At 42.4% G+C, this 19,407-nt stretch overlaps 1 protein-coding gene across 1 annotated transcript; it reads right to left on the bottom strand.

Moving 5' to 3' along the window:
• Window positions 1-1,874: 1,874 nt before the first annotated feature.
• LOC143000256 (protein crumbs homolog 2-like) lies at window positions 1,875-19,381 on the bottom strand. The gene is made up of 13 exons (XM_076149508.1): window positions 19,312-19,381; window positions 11,316-12,011; window positions 10,938-11,133; window positions 10,203-10,342; window positions 9,861-10,046; window positions 9,371-9,484; window positions 6,573-7,538; window positions 5,506-6,047; window positions 4,959-5,124; window positions 3,682-4,543; window positions 2,958-3,074; window positions 2,665-2,791; window positions 1,875-2,096 (listed from the first exon to the last, which is right to left on the bottom strand). Exons 1-13 carry the CDS (start codon window positions 19,379-19,381, stop codon window positions 1,875-1,877), a joined length of 4,404 nt encoding a protein of 1,467 aa, XP_076005623.1.
• Between the last annotated feature and the right edge of the window lie 26 nt (window positions 19,382-19,407).

Genomic DNA, 19,407 nt, shown 5'->3' with positions numbered 1-19,407 from the left:
ACTTTTTCCCTGGCATTGTGTTGATGACTGTTGTAAGTCACTGCCAGCTGGCTGCAGTTTAGAAAAAGTTTGGGAATTCAGCAATGATATGAGAATAAGCACACCGTCTCATAGCAACCATTGCTGTCAGGTTTCCGAGATGACACAAAGGCAGATTTCAAAGAAAAATATCTTAATTCTTCTCATTCCTCAGGTTCAAGCTTGACTTCATTGTTTTCCAAAACATTTCCAGGCCTGCGAAACTGATTTCCATGACTTTACCATTTTCATGACTGAACAAACTCTCTAATAAACGGTAAACATTGAGGAAACCTGAGGCCAAAATACCTTAGAATACCTTTGAGCCCAGGAATGACATACTAACTATTCCTTGAAGACATCACAAAAAAACAAAAAAACAAAATACAGTGATTGAACATTTTTAACACAAATATAAACACACAGCTAAAAAAATTCACAGCAACTACTACTTACAAATAATAAGGAATGGGTGCAGCAGTTTGAGATGTACAGTGCACACTGACAGACAAATACAGCAATTATTCACACAATACTTAAGACTTGTTAGGAGCTTGATACGCCTCATGAATTGACCACACGGTGCAATGACCTCCATCAGTGCATTGAGTTGGAGGCCGGTGCTCCTGCAGCCACTTTCCATCAAGTCACACACTCATACAGTATATGGTGCATCTGTTCTACTTTGTGTTATGTGCAAATTCCAGGCTGAGGTGTGATTTTTTAGTATGTGACATTTTCTTTGAACGGTGTGAACAAACCAAGTCAGGTCTTTTTATAATGACTGTGAAAGCCATCAGACTGGAATTCATGTGGAGTTTTTTTATAACTCACCTCTATAAAGTTATGATGAGAAAAGTCTGAATAAATCTCACAGACACGCCACATTTGATTGTGAGTGATGGAAGAATACTGATTGGTGTTTTAGAGTGCTGGATACTGGATTCGGCAACTACACATTCAAAAACTTTCCCTTCAGATTTTCCATCTGCTGCTTCATTTTCATCATACACACCTCAGAGAGAGATTGTTCAGTGCACGTGTGTAGACTACAATGTGGTGAAAGTAAAAGAAGCTGTACACTGATGTGTGTGTAGGGTTGACAACCTTTGTCGGCCCTACACACCAAAGTTGGTAATGGACCAGATTCTGATAAAACCTTGAGGACTTTATTTGTCTCTTTTTTGGGGTGGACAATTTTCAAACAATGATTCAATTTAAGTCTTTTGATTACATTTTTTTAAATTTTGTTTTCATCTGAAATTATGTTTGGTTTATGGACAGAACAATGAAGAATATTTACGTAGAAAAAATGAGTCAAAACCAATTGCTCTGGAAGTGAAAAAATGCAAATATGCAAAAAGGCAAAAATGGAAAATGGAAAAATTCAAAAAATGGATCACGATTTCCAAAGCTAAAACAGGTAAAACTCAGTGAGATGAGAATCTTAAGGGAAAGTCTCTGAATGTAGCTTTTGCTTTGAAAAACCATGAATATGTTCCATCATACCAGAGGGTCTAGAGTTTGTCTTTCTTCATCTACACATGGCCTCACATCATTTTGACACCATGTGAATAAATTGTCATCCAATCTGAACTCTTGTCAGGGTCAAAGCATCCTTTGAGCACACTCTCCCCAACAGGAGCACCCTCACTAATCCACAGAGGACGCCCAGCCTCTGTGCTTTCACCTGTCCGCTTCTGAGGCTTCAGTAGCTTTCCCTTAGTAAATGGATCAGCCACTGACTGGTCCTCCTTCATCACTTCCCAGCAGGGCAGGGGGCTAGCAGCATGGCACTGCAGAGCATTGGTCCATCGTTGCCGATTACATAGATATATCCTCTGGATGTAAGGGCCTCAGATCAGCCGCTCCTCTGGGGGAACTTTGAGGACGCTGCCCATCTCTAGTCTGGCACCAGCAACCTCCTGACAGCTGGGGCTGTATGTGCCCTCTGACTGACGCTTCTTCCGAGCCGTCATGATGAGGACAAACACTGCCAGGATGGCCAGGAGCACACACAGAGTAGTCAGCGGGATGGTCACTGCCAACCAGGGGACTCTCTCCTTTTGTTCTTCTTTCTGGAAAGCAGAGGAAACAGAGGAGTATGACATGTACGTATGTAAATGAATTAGATTGTAAATTTAACAAAAAGTATAATATAGTGTAATTTATTCACTCTGATCTAACAACCCTGACATAAATGTGATTTTTTTTTTGTGACTGTTAGAATGGTGGACACCTCTTTGTTTTTGACACATAAATTGCCTTCTAATGATTATGGGACATGGGAACATGACAACCAGGCTGCTAGTGACTGCCTAACCTGAAACAAGGCACTTCCATTTCTAGAAATCCTATCACATCACATCTTTTCTTATGTTACATTTGCATATATTTACTATACATTGTAATTAAATCTTTATAAGGATCATATGTTGTGTTTTATTCATTTAAAAAGGTAAAGGTTCAATCACTTTTACTACATTACCAAATCTAATGTACCTGTATAGCTGTATATATTCTGTTTCATCACGATGCAATAACCCAGTTTCTATGATCTCACATAAATGAATGTTGTTCCATATACTGTAGCATACATACAGAAGACTGAATGAACCCAGAGTCAGGGTCATGTGTGTTACTTACATTGCGTTCACACAGTGAGCCGCTGAAACCAGTCATGCAGATACACTGGAAATGGTTTAGTCTGTCCAAACAGGTGGCGCCGTGGAGACAAGGGCTGGACTCGCACTCATCTATTTCTATCTCACACCTGAAACACATCAGCAGGGCTTCAACACAACGCTCACACACACAAACCTTTGGACTTGTTTCAGACATTCTTTCTCTTGAGCAGTAGCGAGAAAAGTGATCAAACTTCAGAAAGAAAGACAGAAAGCGGAGAGTAAGCAGCAGTATGTTGTGGGTGCTGTTCTCACCAAGCACCAATGTATCCTGGCTTGCAGGTGCAGTTGCCACCTGTGTCGCCCCCCACACAAATCCCACCATTAAGACAATGTTTGGTTGCGTCACAAGCCACAGGAGGGAAACGCCACCTATTGGAGACAAAAGGAAAACAATTTTACAACGGAATTCAGACCTCGGCATTAAGTTGTTTCAGAGTGCCGGCCAGTCGGAGGTCTTAAGCAAACCTTTTACTAATCAAACTAGACATTTAAGGAAATTGGCTTATTTTAAAAGTAGTTGCTTGCGCATCGTGATAGCACTGATAACCCATACATCATTATTGGTGATAATGTAACGTGGGTTATGGAAAGCTTTCCCTCTCCGTCTGCTCAGGAGGTAGATAGACTTCAGGGGTAAGAGTTATGACCTAATTTTAAGTTGGTTTGTTCCTTTGTTCCTTCCTGCAAACCAGCTAAATATCCATGTTTTTGCTGGCCTCCTGTGGTTGAAAGCTTCAAGCCTGCTGCACCTCTGATCACACCCTGCAACAATTGTGGTTGTGGTCAGAGGCAGGTGCTCGGTTGCACCTGTAACCACACCTCACCATAGTGTCATATACTGTCCAGACCACAATCCTCACCAAAACAGTTCAGCACATTAAAAACTTCCATTATATTCTTATTGAGGCTATCATTCACTACACTACATTTTAAATCTCATGTTAACACCAAACTTTATGACAACAAACATACTCACTGGCAGCGCTTGCCGATGTAACCAGGAGGACATGAACACGTGTGGCCTCCCATTGTTTCCACACAGATTCCCTCATTCATACAGCTGAACTCCAGACAGTTATCCACTTCATCCTGGCAGTTTTTTCCCAGGTATCCAGGCTCACAGTCACACAGATAGTCTGCCAGCAGGTCAGTACATGAACCATAGACACAAGGGCCTGAAGAGCACTCGTTTATCTCTGTCTGACACACAACCCCTTCCCATCCTAGGCTGCAGCTGCAGTTAAACTCATTAAACTGGTCCTGACACACTCCCTGGTTGAGACAGGGCTGTGACTCACAAACTGGTGCACCGTGGCACCCAGTGACTGGATCATGTCCACCCTGTCTGGAGAAGTAGGACATTTGAGGAGGATCTGGTACCGTTGTGAGCGGTAGGTAGACGCCGCCTACCCTCACTTCCCCTATGCATCCAGTGAAGTTCTCAGCCAGCCAGAGGTTGGTATCATTGATGAAATTGAGGTTGCCACCAATCCCATAGCTGCTGCCCACCCTCCTTCCATCCACAGTGAGATGCCAGCGAGATGCTGACTGCGTAGAGTCGGCCATTGCCAGCTGGACGTGGTGCCACGCCCCGTCAGAAATGACTGTGTCACTAGTGAAGGCCATCAGCTCTGGACTTCCACCACTGCGGATTTTGACCAGCAGGTTGGAGTTAAGCAGACCCAGGCAGAGGACTTCAGCCCTGCTGCCGGCCCGTAACAAGGTGCCGTTCTCATCCCGTGTCCGTACTTCCATGGTAATGCTGGTAACAGGAGTCATGAGGGAGCTGTTGGCTACATATTGAAGAGCGTTGTCCTCAAAGGTGGCGTCGGTTAAACCTGTCAGAGGAGATGACATTGACATTGTCACAGAACGCATGCTATCAAAAAAGGGATCCTAATTGCCATGGAAACTAAATGTGAGTACTGGAGCAGTTTATAGGTTTACATTTCAATTTAGAGCCTAAATAAAGTCGAAGTCAGACTATGGCGTACTTTTACATGATCCTATATTTGTGTAAACATATCTAATGAATGTCACAATTACCTGCTTTCAGAATAATAATACTTGTTTATGCATGTGATTTGACCGTTGACTCGTTTAATACTGCGCAAAGGTTTAAGTTCCTGATTTGCGAGTAGAATCAAACTCAGGGATGGATATTTAATCTCATTCTCAGTTAGCCTTACCAAGTTTAGCAGACCAATAAATTTGACCTGAGCTGACTTGACCTGCAGTGAAAGATATACTCACACTCATAACCATCCTGTAGGTCCACACACAGCACGCCCTTAACGCACGGGTTGTCAACACACCACAGACGTGTCTCACAGAGTCTGCCTGCGAAGTTAATGGGGCAGTCACACCTGAAGTCATTCCAAGTGACAACACATTGTCCACCGTTTAAACAGGGATCAACCTGGTAAGACACACAGACACACACACACAGAGATGGGTAGATTAGATGATCACTGAGGTCACTGTCAGCAGGAATGAGGCAATACAGAATGTATCTATGAGACTGTTACATTCTGATAAGAGCTTCAACAGAAAATAACTCTGAGAGAAAACTGAACTGAAACAAATGTATCCAATAACAAGAAAACAAATATTTGTGGTGAGTAGGAGCTTAGTTTAACTGGGACTTTAACTTGATTCCCAGGTGTGTCCAAGGAGCAGGAGAAGAGAGACATGTACTGACACTGTGTAATAGCAAATGAATGGACTGTTGTGGTTTGACAACTGTCAGAACTAAACACACTTTTTGTCTGGCTCACTCTATACCTTAAGTGATTTTTACCTTGCATGTGTGGTCACTTTGGCATCCTTGTAGTACATTCTCCTCTGTGCTTGATGGGTAAAGCTCCACTTTTTCTCTATGATCTCCGATTGTCAGATGCTTTTGGTCCAACCGAATGTCCTGCAGGCAGCCCTTGAAGTTTCCCCCCCAAGCATTCATGTCTTTGCCCTCAGGTAACCCTCCGATATAGGCCACATCCCCTGACTCTACACTCACATTGCCTAAGGCACGATGATTCCCTGCCTTGGGGAAGACCACATGACCATAGCGCACTATCATGGTAACCAAATGAGTGTGGCCATCGGTGACGAGCTTGGCTTCTGATAGCAGCGTGGTGTGGGGGCTGTAGATAGCAACGGTGCCCTGCTTCAAATACAGCGTCAGGTATGGCTTTTCTTCCCGATGGAGCTGCAGGAGCAGACCGTTGTGTTTCAGAGAGCGCATTAAGAAGGAAATGGTGAAGTTCTCTCCATGTGTTTCCAAGATGTTATGGGTACTGTAGCTGGTGGTGTTTTCATGGCCAAAGGTCCAGGATGGATACTCTGAAAGGAAGAGATTATCATTCGTTGATATATCTTTTATCAAATCACACCTGCATGCAACTCTGAGCACAGAAACGTTTTTTTCCTGGCCAACTTTCAGTAATTCAGCATAGGTAGGCAGAATGCACCTAACCTGACAAGCACTGGCAGAGAGACAGACATTGACAGGCTGGATGAATTTCTAAATGCAATTTTGAACTTGCTATGACCTCCAAACAGATCTTTTTATGGCCAGACATCTTATTAGACAGGGATGTCAATGTTCAAAGCTTTAGTTACAATACATGACAGTATTGGCTGTAGACGAAAACAGAATAACTACAATCACCTGATAAATAGACAGAATTATGTCATCAACTGAAAGTGAACTTGGCTCAAAATTAAGATATTGGAATTTCAAACACAGTCTAACCTGGATTTTCTGAGGATTGCTATCATTTTACTGGGGACCTTGACCTTGAAAAAGTTTGATATGATATTCCTATATTATATTGTTATAATCCCATGAGGCAGCAGTACACTCACCTTCTTCACACGTGTCCCCATAGTATGGCCGTTCACATTTACAGCTGGCATGAACCCACATGTCCACACACTGTCCACGTTGTGAGCATGGGTCAGTCTGACACCAGTCCTTTTTGGTGCATCCCAATTCCAAGCCCTGGGTTTCTTCTCTAGTGAGATGCATAGGCAGCAGCAACTTATGATCAACGAGGAGGTCTTCCATACAGCCAATAAACCCCCGGCCGCTTGCTGTATGGGCCAAATAATTCTCTGGTGCCCCTCCTACATACAGTTGATGAAAGGAGCTTGGGTTGAAGAAGATAAGATGGTTGTGACCCTCATTCCTCATGATGCACCCTTCTCCCTCCTCACAGCCAGGCCCCTTTACAACCAGAAGCAGACTCTCATCCATGGTCACAGTGACCTGGTGCCATTCTCCATCATTCACAGCATCAGGATGGACAACCTGCAGGGTCTTAGCTGCCTTCACGCTGGCCTGGAGAAAGCCTCCAACTAGCTCCAGTGAGACAAAGAGCTCCATGGTGCCTCTGTAGAACAGCAGCATGTCAGGTAGAGTGCTCCTGAATCGGAGTTTCATATGAAAACCCTGGTTGAGGTAATGATAGTCTGTCTCCGGCCTTGTCCTGTTGCTGGAAACAGCCAGTTGGATGTGGACGTATCCCTCTGAGTTAAAGGAGAACGTAGTTGAGGTGAGGCAGCGTTCTCCAGTCCAGCCTGGTGGGCAGAGGCAGGTGTGTTTGTGCTCTCCTTCATCCGTCAGCATGGGAACACACTTTGCTTCATTCTGACACTGGTGTTCCTGGCAGCCGACCAAGATGACGTCACAGTCTCGCCCACCCCAGGGCTCCTGATCAGGCTCCGGCTCAGGGCAGTGACACCTATAGAAGTTGATACCGTCTTCACATGTGGCTCCATTCTTGCAAGGATCACTTTCGCACTCATTGATGTCCAGCTCACAGTGTACACCTGCGTAGAGAATAATGCACCACTAGATGTTTACAAAGTGATAGATGAGGATTTTAACTTGATGATGTAATCTTAATTGTAGTTAATGAATCAATGCCTGGAAAGTCAAACTTAAGGGCTTAATTAGATCAAAGCATAAAAGCAAGCATGCACGGACGCGCATACACACACACACACATAAACACAGATAAACAAATGCTGCCTCGGTCGCACACACTGATTTGACACATGATTTTCAGTCGTTATCATGTACAGATGATGAAATGGCATTAACTGCACAGTTGCAGTAGAGGTGGATTTATTTCACAGTCTTCCTTAACACATATATATATCTGTCACAATAATGGTCCATTAAATACTCAACAACAAAGCCGTTTCGTCCTCTCTGCACCAAGACTTCTTCCACATAAACAAATGTAGCAGTAAAAAGTACCTGCCAGCCACCAAGGCCCACAGCAGCACAGCAGCAGCAGCTCCAACCTCCTTCCCTTCATGATCCACAGAGTAAAGACCCAAACCCACTCCTCACACTCTTCACACCCACACAGCAGATGACAGAAGTGACACAATCAGGTCCTCTCTCGCTCTCTCTCCCTCTCTCTCTCTCTCTCTTCAGCTTACAATGCAGAACAGCCTCTACTCCTCCACGCTGTGCCAGGCAGAAAGGCAGGAGTGATTACGAGGCAGTCCTGCCCACCTTTTTTCATTTCCTCCTCCCTCTCTACCTCTATCCTTCCATCAATCTCGTCCTCCCTCCCTACATACCACCCTCTGGCCCTCTCCTTTTCTGAAGTCCTGCCTGATCTGAGCAGTAAGCCTCCAGACTCCAGCTGGCTCCTGTCAGAGCTAACAAGAGGAATGCTTGGCAGTGCTGCAGTGCGTACCCTGATCGATGCGCTATTGGCTTGTGAAGGCCCACAGGGGCAGAAGCAGAGGAGGTGCTGCAGGTAGAAACTGTGTAGCTGCGCAAAGTGAAATTTAGCCAATACAAATTTAAATCATCATATGTCAGTGGTCTGTCTCCATACAAATGTCAGACATTGTAACATCCATATTTGAGTTTGCCAAAAAGCTTTTTCAAAACAGAAGATTTTCCAATTGAAGTCCGGCATTCAGAGAGTGTCCAGAACAAATGACTGACAAGTAACACACCTGTTTTAAAAAATGGATGGAAGGGCTCAGACAAGCTTTTTTTTAGCAGACAGTCACAATGCCAACCATCATGTGACATCTTGCATATGTGCAACGGAAAGTTGAGATAAATGCAAATAATTTTGGAAAAAGTGCTTAGTTCTCTTCATCAGGCTTTAATAAGATTTCGAAACAGATTTGCTGTAATCCACCCAACCCCCCTATCCCATAGATCTCTCAGGAGACCCCAGTTTCATGCCCAAAATAGATTACTGGCATATTGTAGCTTTCATTGGCTCTGTTCTTTTCTTCTATGCTCCTCCACCCATATTCCCTCTCATCGCCTCCTACACTCCACTCGGCTATGGTCACTGCTTCCTGTGGCCATAATACTATCAGCTAATTAGCGTCTCATTTTGTTGACTAGCTATATTGGCTGAATTCCAGCCCAAACTGTGTGTTTCAAGGTCAGGTTTTCGTTTTATTCCCCCTGTTTTGAGTGATTTAGCGACAAATCTCCTCTAATGAGGAATTAATACCATGGCTAGTCATGTGGAATGATCAGCAGGAGGAGGATTAACTCTTTACTGACAAACAAGGTTCAAATACCTAGCATCATGCTTATCTGTCTACAATGGCTGAGTCCAAGCTTAAGCAGGTCAGGGGAGGTGTTTTGTTTGGAGATAAGAGGTTTCTCCTACCTGTGAAGCCATCTGGACACACACATTGATAGGAGTTGACCAGATCCTGGCAACTTCCTCCATGATGACAAGGAGCAGACGCACACTCATCTATGTTGATTGAGCAGTTATCTCCTGCAGAGGAAACCTCAGTTTGAAGCCATTGTAGCACCCGAAAACAAATAACATGCTGTGTAGAAATATCTCCCCACCTTTCAGATGTATATTTACCTAATGTGTATTTTACCTTCTACTTTCTTTGTATCTTTAACTAGGATACCACAATATCATGGTTTACATACTTTAATCAGAGAAAGCACAGCGTAAATGTCTTAATAATAATAATAATCATCATCATCATCATCATCATAAAATTGTATGCAAACCCAAACTGTAATATACAGTTAATACTGATCTAATATGATAAGTAGATATTCAAATATCGTCACTGACAAAGAGACTCAAACTACCTCACATAACTCTTTGAACTAAAGATAAAGACTTCACTTACCAGTGAATCCTGGCAGACAATGGCAGATGAAGCCAGCTGCCCATTCATAGCTGAAATTCACTGTGCTGAGTTCAGGGAGAATCCTGTAGTTTTGGATATCTGAGAGCTGGAAACACACACCCCCATTCTCACAGGGATGCAGATCACACTCATCTACATCCACCTGGCAGTGCTCTCCCTCGTAACCTGCACAAGCACACACACAAATATTCATGTTTTGAATCCACCTATTCCCAGGATAGATAGACAGACAGACAGACAGACAGACAGACAGACAGACAGACTACACTATATACTTATATTAAAGATGATCTCTATCTCTTTATCTATGATGATGTGTACCTGGCCAGCAGAGGCACCGGTACTGGTTGATCCCCTCCTGGCAAGTGGCTCCATGTTGGCAGGGGTCAGACGCACATTCAGGAATATCTACACCACAGTGGTCACCTATAAAGCCTGTCCCATTGCAGTCACACTCATAGCTACAAGACACAGAAACACATTTGTTTTACACTGATGAAAAGGATAAACAGAACAGATTTTATCAAATCTCTCACTGCTGTGAACAAACACTTATTAGAACTCAACACAGGCTTTGTTATTAGAATGGAAAACAACATGTATAGCCAAGTAAGATAATAAATGACAAGAATGTTGTGGATTTCCACAATAAAAGCATATCCTGACAATCATCATATCATCACTGTGGTTGTGAATTGGGGCGGATATTAACAATATGTTCAAAGTTCCACTTTTGTCATGTGAAAATCTGAACTTGCTTCTTAATATAATATCACTTTAGTTTAATTATTATATGTCTTAACTTCAACACAGCCTATTACATTATATTGACCATTAATTCCAATTTGTGCGTGCGTGCGTGCGTGCGTGCGTGCGTGCGTGCGTGCGCGCGTGCGTGCGCGCGTGCGTGCGCGCGTGCGTGTGTGTGTCCGTGAGTGCATGTGTGTGTGTGTGTGTGTGTCTGTGCTTGTGTGTGTGTGTGTGTGAGCATGTGTGTGTGTGTGTGTGAGTGTGTGCGCGCAAGTGTGTGTGTGCAGTGCACGTGGCGAATCTTACCTGTTGACCCTGTCTATGCACCTGCCCTCATTTAGACAAGGCATGCTGACACATTCATCAATGTTGACCTCACAGTCCTGGCCCTGGAAACCTGCCATACACTCACACGTGTACATGGCGACATGGTCTTGGCAGGTGGCACCATTCTGGCAGGGCTGCACCTCACACTCATCAATCTCCATCTGGCAATTAATGCCTACAGGGGACAATGGCAACTCAGATTAAACTCGTAGTAGATGTAGAAAAATGTAGAAAAATTATTATCTTCCCTATTCCTTCACTCTAAAGTGATAAATATGTACTCATCAGCTCCAAAAACAAGATAGCCAGCCTTTCAAATACCCATCTACTTGTTACCTGGTCTATAAAGGGTCTTACCTTTGAAGCCTGGAGCACAGTCACATGTGTAGCGATCCACCTCATCCAAACACGTGCCATTATTCTGACAGGGTCTTGAGGCACACTCATTAATATCCATGTCGCAGTGGTAGCCTTGAAACCCCGGAACACAGTAGCACTGATATGTGTTGACCCCATCTACACAGATGGCCCCGTTCAGACAGGGCTTAGACTGGCACTCATCAATGTTCTCTTCACAGTGCAGCCCCTGATACCCAGCAGCGCACAGGCACTGGTAGCCAAGCTCAGGAACGTTCACACAGGAGCCGCCATTCTGGCACGTTTCCTCTGAGCAAATGGTCACATTATACTGACAGTCCAATCCTCCAAACCCAATGGGGCAGTGACAGGTATAGCCATTGAGTGCATCTACACAGTAGGGCCGGGTGCCTGTGCAAGGGTTGCTGTGACATTCATCTACTTCCTGGGTGCAGTTGGGTCCAGTGAAGCCATCCGGGCAGTGGCAGGTGTACTCCTCAGTACCTGGTGTGCTAGTGCAATTAGCACAGGGTGCCAGGATACAGGGATCATACAGCACATCACAGTTTTTACCAGAGTACCGCACCGGTTCTCTGGGGCATAAGCACAGATAGTCACCATGGAGTTCAAGACAAGTGGAACCATTGGTGCAGGGATTTGGGAGACAAGTGTCTGCTGCAGCTGTGCACAGAAGCCCTGGAGAGGAAGAAAACAGGTAGTGTTAAACTTGTAGTAGACAAAGCTCCAAACTGAATTTGAATCTGTGCATTACTGTTGTCTGTTGTTTGTACTGAATGCATGCTGGTGAGTGTCTGTGAAGGTTCTCAGTCATCCAGGTCGTAGTATCCAAGTCATGGTATCCATCTCATCTGAAAAGCTTCTCCAGTTCTGGTTTTCGAACTGAAGAAGCCGTTGGGATGAGAGGTGGAACATCTTCAAGCCTTCACCAGCAAGTCTAGTTGCCTAAGATTAACTTTCCTTGGAGGCCTGCTGGTGGACAGTACACACTATCTCCCCTGTGTAAGCTTTGTATTACCCTTTGGCTTATACAGTGGGTGATCACTAACTGTGACCTTCAGAGGTGCTTAGAAGCCAATCTGCTCTAACGGAGAGCAGAAAGCCCCTCTTTTGCCTGGACTGATACTCAGAGCAGATGGTTGCACGTGTAAACTTATTACTGGATGAAGGCAGCAGCTGTCAGCGCTGCCAATCAAAGAGTCACTATTGAACGTTCAAACAGCTTGGGACAAGTCATTTAAGACTGCTACTGTTAAATTATAGATTGTTTGGTCACAGCCTATTGGCAATGGTATCACTCACTCAGTCTCTAAATGTGTCTAACCCAGATTCAATTCAGTTTAAGCCCATGTGAATGGAAAGGAGTAAGGAGTGAAATGTACTTGATGGAGCATCTTACAAAAAAGAACACAGACATTGCCAGACATGCATGTATCCAAAGGAAACACCACAGAACCCACTACAGGCAATATGGACAAGAAACTGCAAAGTGATGATTTGGCTACATGGAATACCTGAAGAAGTCAAAGTAGTTATGATAAGGGAACTCAAAACACTTAGAGGAATATGGATAGGGGATTACAAACTCTTGCCTGCTTGTGCTGATACCATGGAATATTTCTGTTTGGAGACGTTGATGGATGATGAATTGTTAATAAGGACTGAAATAAATGACTACTACTACTAAAATAGCTATAAATCAAGATATGCTGAGAGAGAGAGAGAGAGAGAGAGAGAGAGAGAGGGAGAAATCTGGCATAGTCACCCTATCCCATATCCCTGCTGCAGACTGATTCCACCTGCAGCAGCACACACAACTGCCTGCCACTCCTCTGAGATTTTAGAAGCATCAAAATTGAAAATCTGACAATGAACGATATCTTTCCCCCCTGAACACACAATTTGAAGAAGATGATCAATATGCTTCATATAAACAAAATGTCTATCTCTATCTATCACATTCGTTGCATTTTTTTTCTTGAGTTCCTTTAATAGTTCTCCAGCCCAGAAGGATTACTCACGATTGCCAATTGTGCTTAAATAGTATTTTTATTGTTAGAAACTGTTAAAGTTGCCGCTGCACCAGATTGCCAAAGCATACAGGGTTAAATGGAAAAATGATAGAAGTAGACATTGGGAAATCTCGCACATGCATTTTACAACATCATTACATTTGCACTCTGACTCAGCAGCTTATCTGTTGTTCAGCTTTTAGGAGAAATGCTGATAGGAAACACGTTTTCTGTGATGGAAGCAGCTGTTTATACATTTCATCCTGCCATGTTTATAAGGACAAACAGTAAGCAGGTCGACTGGGAATGGACGTCCAGTGTGTATCTGTGTGTGAGTGTGTGTGAGTGTGTGTGTGTGTGAGTGTGTGTGTGTGTGTATGTTCCCTCTTTCTTCCTTAGCTCATATCATAGTGTATTTCTTATTTCCAACATTATTTCTTTCCCACTTTCCATCGTTATTTAATGGATCTAAAAGCATTCTGCCTTTATAGTTGATTTCTTTTCTTCCTTACTTCTGTCCTTGCTTCCCAAATTCCTCATTCCTTGCTTCCTCTCCTCTTCTCATATTCCTTCCATCCACTCTGTCTCATCACTTCTACCTTTGATACTTATTTTACCGCATTTAAGCATTTTGTACTTTTTTGTCAATAAAGCGTTTCTTGTAGGAATATGTGCACTGACAGAGATAGCCTGGGTCCAATTTTCTCTTCACCCCCCCCACCCAAACCAAATCACTCTCACACATTCCAGAGAGCTGACAGCAGCTCCTCCCACACACACACACACACACACACACACACACACACACACACAAACCAGCCCCAGTGTCAAATGGAGCAGTCCATAGATCATGGTTATGTCCAGACGAGGCTGATCCCTGCATGGCACTGAGTGGTACCAGCCTCCCCAGCCAGCAGTAACACTGAGCAGAGCTGAGGCTCATCGCCCTGTGAGAGGGCAGGTAAGAAGGACCTCAAGATCAAAACAACAATGCTATCGAGAGACCTTCAGAGAGGTTTAGACCGAGCCTAGAACAAGTACTCAGTTTATTTACCTTGAAGTATCACTACCACAACGGACAAGCTCTGGAGCAGGCAGTGATACCTATACTATTCAAAGTGAAACGGCTTTTCTCAGTGGAATTCAGTTTCACTACTGGGCAAAAACCGTGTATCTTCATAGTGGGATCATTTATCATTTATTTATTCCTGATCAGCTGAAAAAAGAAAAACGAAAAGGAGGAAAGGAAAGAAGGAAAGAAACAAGGAAAGTAGAAAGAGAGCGATCATGTGGGAATTAGGGATTAGACTAAATTTGTCTTTGATTTGTCTGCAATAAAAATCACTCAAAGAGAATTATATAATACATAATAAATACCATATTATTCTGGATATTTCTCTTTAACTATTTAAGGGACTACAACTCAATTGCACACTGCTAAATCAGCATCATTTCAGCTGCAGCTGCTTCTTTCTGTCTTATTTGTTCCTGCAAGGCAATTCAATTAATGTGCCCTTTCTGTGGGTTAATATTTTGAAGTAACTGCACCCATTGAGTCTATCATGGGAAGACAAATGTTTTGTAGATTTACTGTTCCTCTTATATGTTGATCGCACCAACGACCAGAACTTGTACGTGAAAACTTACTTGGCAATAAAGCTCTGATTCTGATTCTGATTCTGATTCTGATTCTAATTCTGATTCTGATTCTGATTTGTACACGCTTAACAAGTTATCGATTTCAATCTAAGGAAGCTGGCCAAAAAATGCACAAAGCAATGAACTACAGAAGATTCCTCCTTCCTCAATACTAGATACTAGAATTAATAAATAGTTGTGTTTCTTGAGGGAAAACAAATCACATTAAATCTTCAGTAAAACTCATTTCTGAAGCTTCACCTGGATTGTACATTGCCAGCACCAGTTTCAGAATCATTCTGAAAGTGTAACCATCGCTGGTTGATCACTGCTCTTCTGAGAGCCTCTGACTCATTTATGCAAATTTCTGGATTTCCTGGATTCTTTCATTTATATTTTGTCTTTTTTTAGCCCGTTACAATCTATCTACAATCCTTCTCTGCACCCTCTCCCCCCTCAACACATCCATCAGCTGGACTCTATTTCCACCTTCAAATCAAACATCAAAACATGAAATGATGATCAAAACATCATGTGTTCGGTCGTCTTAAAAATTAAAAGATTACTTAGACTTTTTAAGGAGATGCACTGAAAAACTCCAATGAGCCAGTGAGATCATGGCACTGAGTATGTTTACAAGCACGTATTTATTTGTTCATGCGGCAATTGAGGCAAAAATAATGGAGAGAGGATTCCATCATTCTATGAATACATGACCCATCTCACAGTTGCACTATAAAGCAAGTCCATTGATCAAATTCATGTTGAGGTGGCAGAACCTGATTACCATGTTTACATGCTTGAACTAATCAATTTGTATTGAATAACATACCTTAGGACAATCTGACTCAAATTAATATTTGACAAAAATCATCTGTTGTCTTGACAACATAAATATCTGATAAAGGTATTTATCATGTAAACACAGATGTTTGGGACAGACAGCAGGACATGTTTGCCTCCAGTCTGAGCAAAGTAATAACAGAGTGGTGCAGCAGGGTAGAGGAAGCATCAGTGTGATGAATCACAGGGAAAGGGAAGCCCCTGGCTAACGCACAAGCTCAACTCTGAGGAATTTTATTGAATCACTGCAAGAGACTGGCAGCTCTGCCTGGGCTCAACTTTGTGCTCCAAAGGCCCACAGCAGGTGGCTGTCTTTCTTTATAGACAAAAATGCACAAATCCTCACTGAATCAGTCACACTTACACACTGAGGCTCAGACGTAAGCTTTTGTCTCCTTTGTAAGTTGCTGCAGAGACAGACTGCATCATCTCAGGCACGTTGAGTCCAGTTTACAGATAAACACAAGACAAATTACTGCTGCGACCAGCAGAATCGCCATTGGACTGCTGTTTAAATGTCTCAAAGGGCAACAAACTGAAATTTTCTTCAGAAAGAGGCTAAGTAGAAAACAACACTAAATTTTGTGGGTTAACATCCATGAAATTGTGCCATTATGGCAATGTGGAATACTTGTTTTCTGAATGTCAATGATGATGTCAAGTATTTTATCTTAACTGAAATGTTTTTTAAATCTAACGTTATTATTATTCCATTATTCCATTTTTATTATGTGAATAATTTCTCATGCATGCCTAATGAGCCATTCATCTGACCTACTCTGACTGTGTGAAATATTTAAATAAGACTAATCAACCGAGTTGGCCCACCAAGCAAATATGTTGAACTGAAGAAGCCTTTCAGATGAGAGGTGAGAAGTCTTCAAGCCTTTGCCAGAAAGTCCAGTTGCCTAAGATTAACTTTCCTTGGGCCAAAACATTTTTCCTCTGATCAGATTCCATTTGTAGAAGGTGCCACAGAGTCATAATGTCTTTCACATTAAAATGTTACACAGTATCCAAGGAAAGTAAATCTCAAGCAACTGGACTTGCTGGTAAAAGCTTGAAGACTTTTCACCTCTCATCCGAGTCAGTCAAGCCTCTTCCGTACTGAAGAAGCCTCTCCATCTTAAGATTTACTTTCCTTGGATACCATGACCTGGATGACTGAGAACCTTCACAGACATGTAAGTAACTTCCCCTATCTCTCTCTCTCTCTATCACAACCTATGATGCGATTTGTACTAGCCTGCATTGCTGTTTGACATCATCCTGTAAGTTATCTACCCTATGACATCATTGTAACTCCAGTCCACTTGTACTCTACCTCAGGGTCTATATATAAAGTTCAACAACAATAGTAGGGATAACACAACCGTCCGTCTCTCTATCTTTCTCTCTCCTCTTTCTATATAAAAAAATGATCTCCAAAATATCCTACACCTGTATGCACAATGTCATGTACAATGTCTGCTTCAGTAAGTAACTTCAAACATACCAAGGTCAACAATTTGTCAACATTTTTACCTGTTTCTGAAAAATCAAGACTCCAGGCATTATGGAGGTATGATGTCTATGACGGACTACCAACAAGTGCAATTTCTTCTCTGGTCATAATAGTAATCTGGAAACTGCACCTCAAGATGTTCGAAAAGAAGCAGAAGACAGGAACTTGGAGTCTAACAACAGCTACAACCAAGTAACAAAATCCTCCTCTTATTAGTCACAGTTTTCCACTGAAAGCCTGTAAAGCAGATCTCCATGTCTGCTGTGTATCGTCTGCTTCTGACAGCTCCACTGCTGCGTGCAAAACAGGTGTCGGCACCATTTTACTCTTTTGAATAATCAGCCTCAAAGACTGAAGCTAAACAAATTGGGGAAGTTAAATATATTTTGTAGCATATATTAGAACTTGAGTGAATCCACCTTTAATGATCTTGCTTCTTTTCTTATCTATGATTTGCTCTAAATTACTCCTCAATAGTAAATAGCTGTAATTACTTGATGTTTTACACTTTAACATTAAATGACATATCAAAAATATCATCTTCCTCCTTTCCTCCCTTTCTTTTACTTTCCTCAATCCTTCCGTTAGCCATTATTTCTTTTCCACTTTCCTGGTATGGATTTTAAAGGGAAATTGACAAAACTGACAATTTTTTTTTCATAATGAGAATTGCAAACACACATTTTACACTCAAAGTAAGTTTTATCTTACTTAAATTGTATTAAACCTTTTTTCTTTCTGTTGTCCTTCCTACTATCCTTCCTTTCCCTCTTCAGCAGATTTAAGTTTCAGTGGAACTAAACTGTTGCTCACCGTCTCATTTGGTTTTTGACACATTACAACCGATGAATCTTTACTTTACATCAGTAAAACTCCTATTTTCTATCAAAAACTGCTTCCATTCACCACCAAACTAAACAGTTGGGGCCGTGTGTGTTCGGTATGTGTTAAGCGCTCAGAGTGCCTGGTCCTTTGCCATGCTCCTTAATACCCATCGCTCCTGCATTCAAAGAGACAAAAAAACACTGCAGCCGGACGCTCGGCTCGTTACCATGGGGATCTTTAACAATGCCACCCAGCCAATCCCTGCTGTCAGTCCAGCCCCATTTAAATGAGTTGCAGATGCTGCCCACAAATGAAGGTCGCGGGAAAAATGGGTCAACAAGGTTTCATAAGGTGGAGGGGGTCAAGAAATACCCGTCAGCCGACCCCACCCCCACTCACCACACCCATACAGTGATGCTGCACACTACAGTCAAAACACTGCAAACTTACATACAAATCAATCAATGATTTTTAATTCAATCCCTAATAAAGCAGAAAAACGTCAAAAATAAAGATGCCCATTAGGCCCATAACAAGCACCCAGAGTCAAACAAAGTGACTTTTCTTCATCTTCATCTTCACTAATTTATCTGAGCTGTTCAAGGCCTGAAGAGACAAACTGTTCAAACTGAATTGTCTGTAGCATTCTTTCTGTTAAGCACCTCGGATTTGTCTTGTGGCTGTGTGGGGGTGCAGACACCACAATTGGGAACCCCTGGTCTTCATCATAGATAAAGCAGAAATATGCAGAAATCTTAAGATAGTGTTACACTGATTACAATGCAAATTTTAAAGTCATTGTAAAAAAAGTAAAAAACATTTTGAAAGAGTTATTCTATATTGATGGATAATTTTACCTCTTCAAGCATCTAAGAAGAATTGAAATGAAATGACTTGAGAAACAGTTTGCTTAAATTAAGTGCCTTAGTTTTAGGGTTTTGTTGGACCAAACATTTATAAATAAAAAAGATAAAGATAAATATCACCAAAAGCGGACACACATGGTTTTCACGGGACAGTTGCCACCTGTAGCCAGAAACATGTTTAAGGTCTCACCGTCCAAAAAGTTTGAGAAGTTTGAGAACAAGTGACCTAAATTCACAGATCCATAGGCTGTAGTATTCCGTGAAAAGGAGGAGATGATGATTAGCCTTACCCAGTTTGAACATCATCATGGTGATCAGCATAGTCTTCTGATACTTGGAGCAAACTCTTCCAAACTCCATGGCAAAGTGAAGCCGCTGAGATGTCC

This window comes from Genypterus blacodes, unplaced genomic scaffold (assembly GCF_046128005.1).
Source record: "Genypterus blacodes isolate CSIRO-AG114 ecotype Tasmania unplaced genomic scaffold, CSIRO-AGI_Gbla_v1 ptg000045l_1, whole genome shotgun sequence".
Taxonomy (NCBI): Eukaryota; Metazoa; Chordata; class Actinopteri; order Ophidiiformes; family Ophidiidae; genus Genypterus; species Genypterus blacodes.
This window is presented reverse-complemented; position numbering and strand designations above follow the sequence as displayed.

Bases quoted from the DNA above. Each gene is read 5' to 3' on its own strand.
- LOC143000256 (XM_076149508.1), bottom strand. From the start codon at position 19,381: ATGGAGTTTGGAAGAGTTTGCTCCAAGTATCAGAAGACTATGCTGATC. The intron at 5,125-5,505 runs GTAAAAATCACT...GTGTCTTACCAG, and splicing joins AAAGTGACCACACATGCAAG to GTTGATCCCTGTTTAAACGG. The intron at 4,544-4,958 runs GTGAGTATATCT...CTCCTCTGACAG, and splicing joins CCTACAGGATGGTTATGAGT to GTTTAACCGACGCCACCTTT.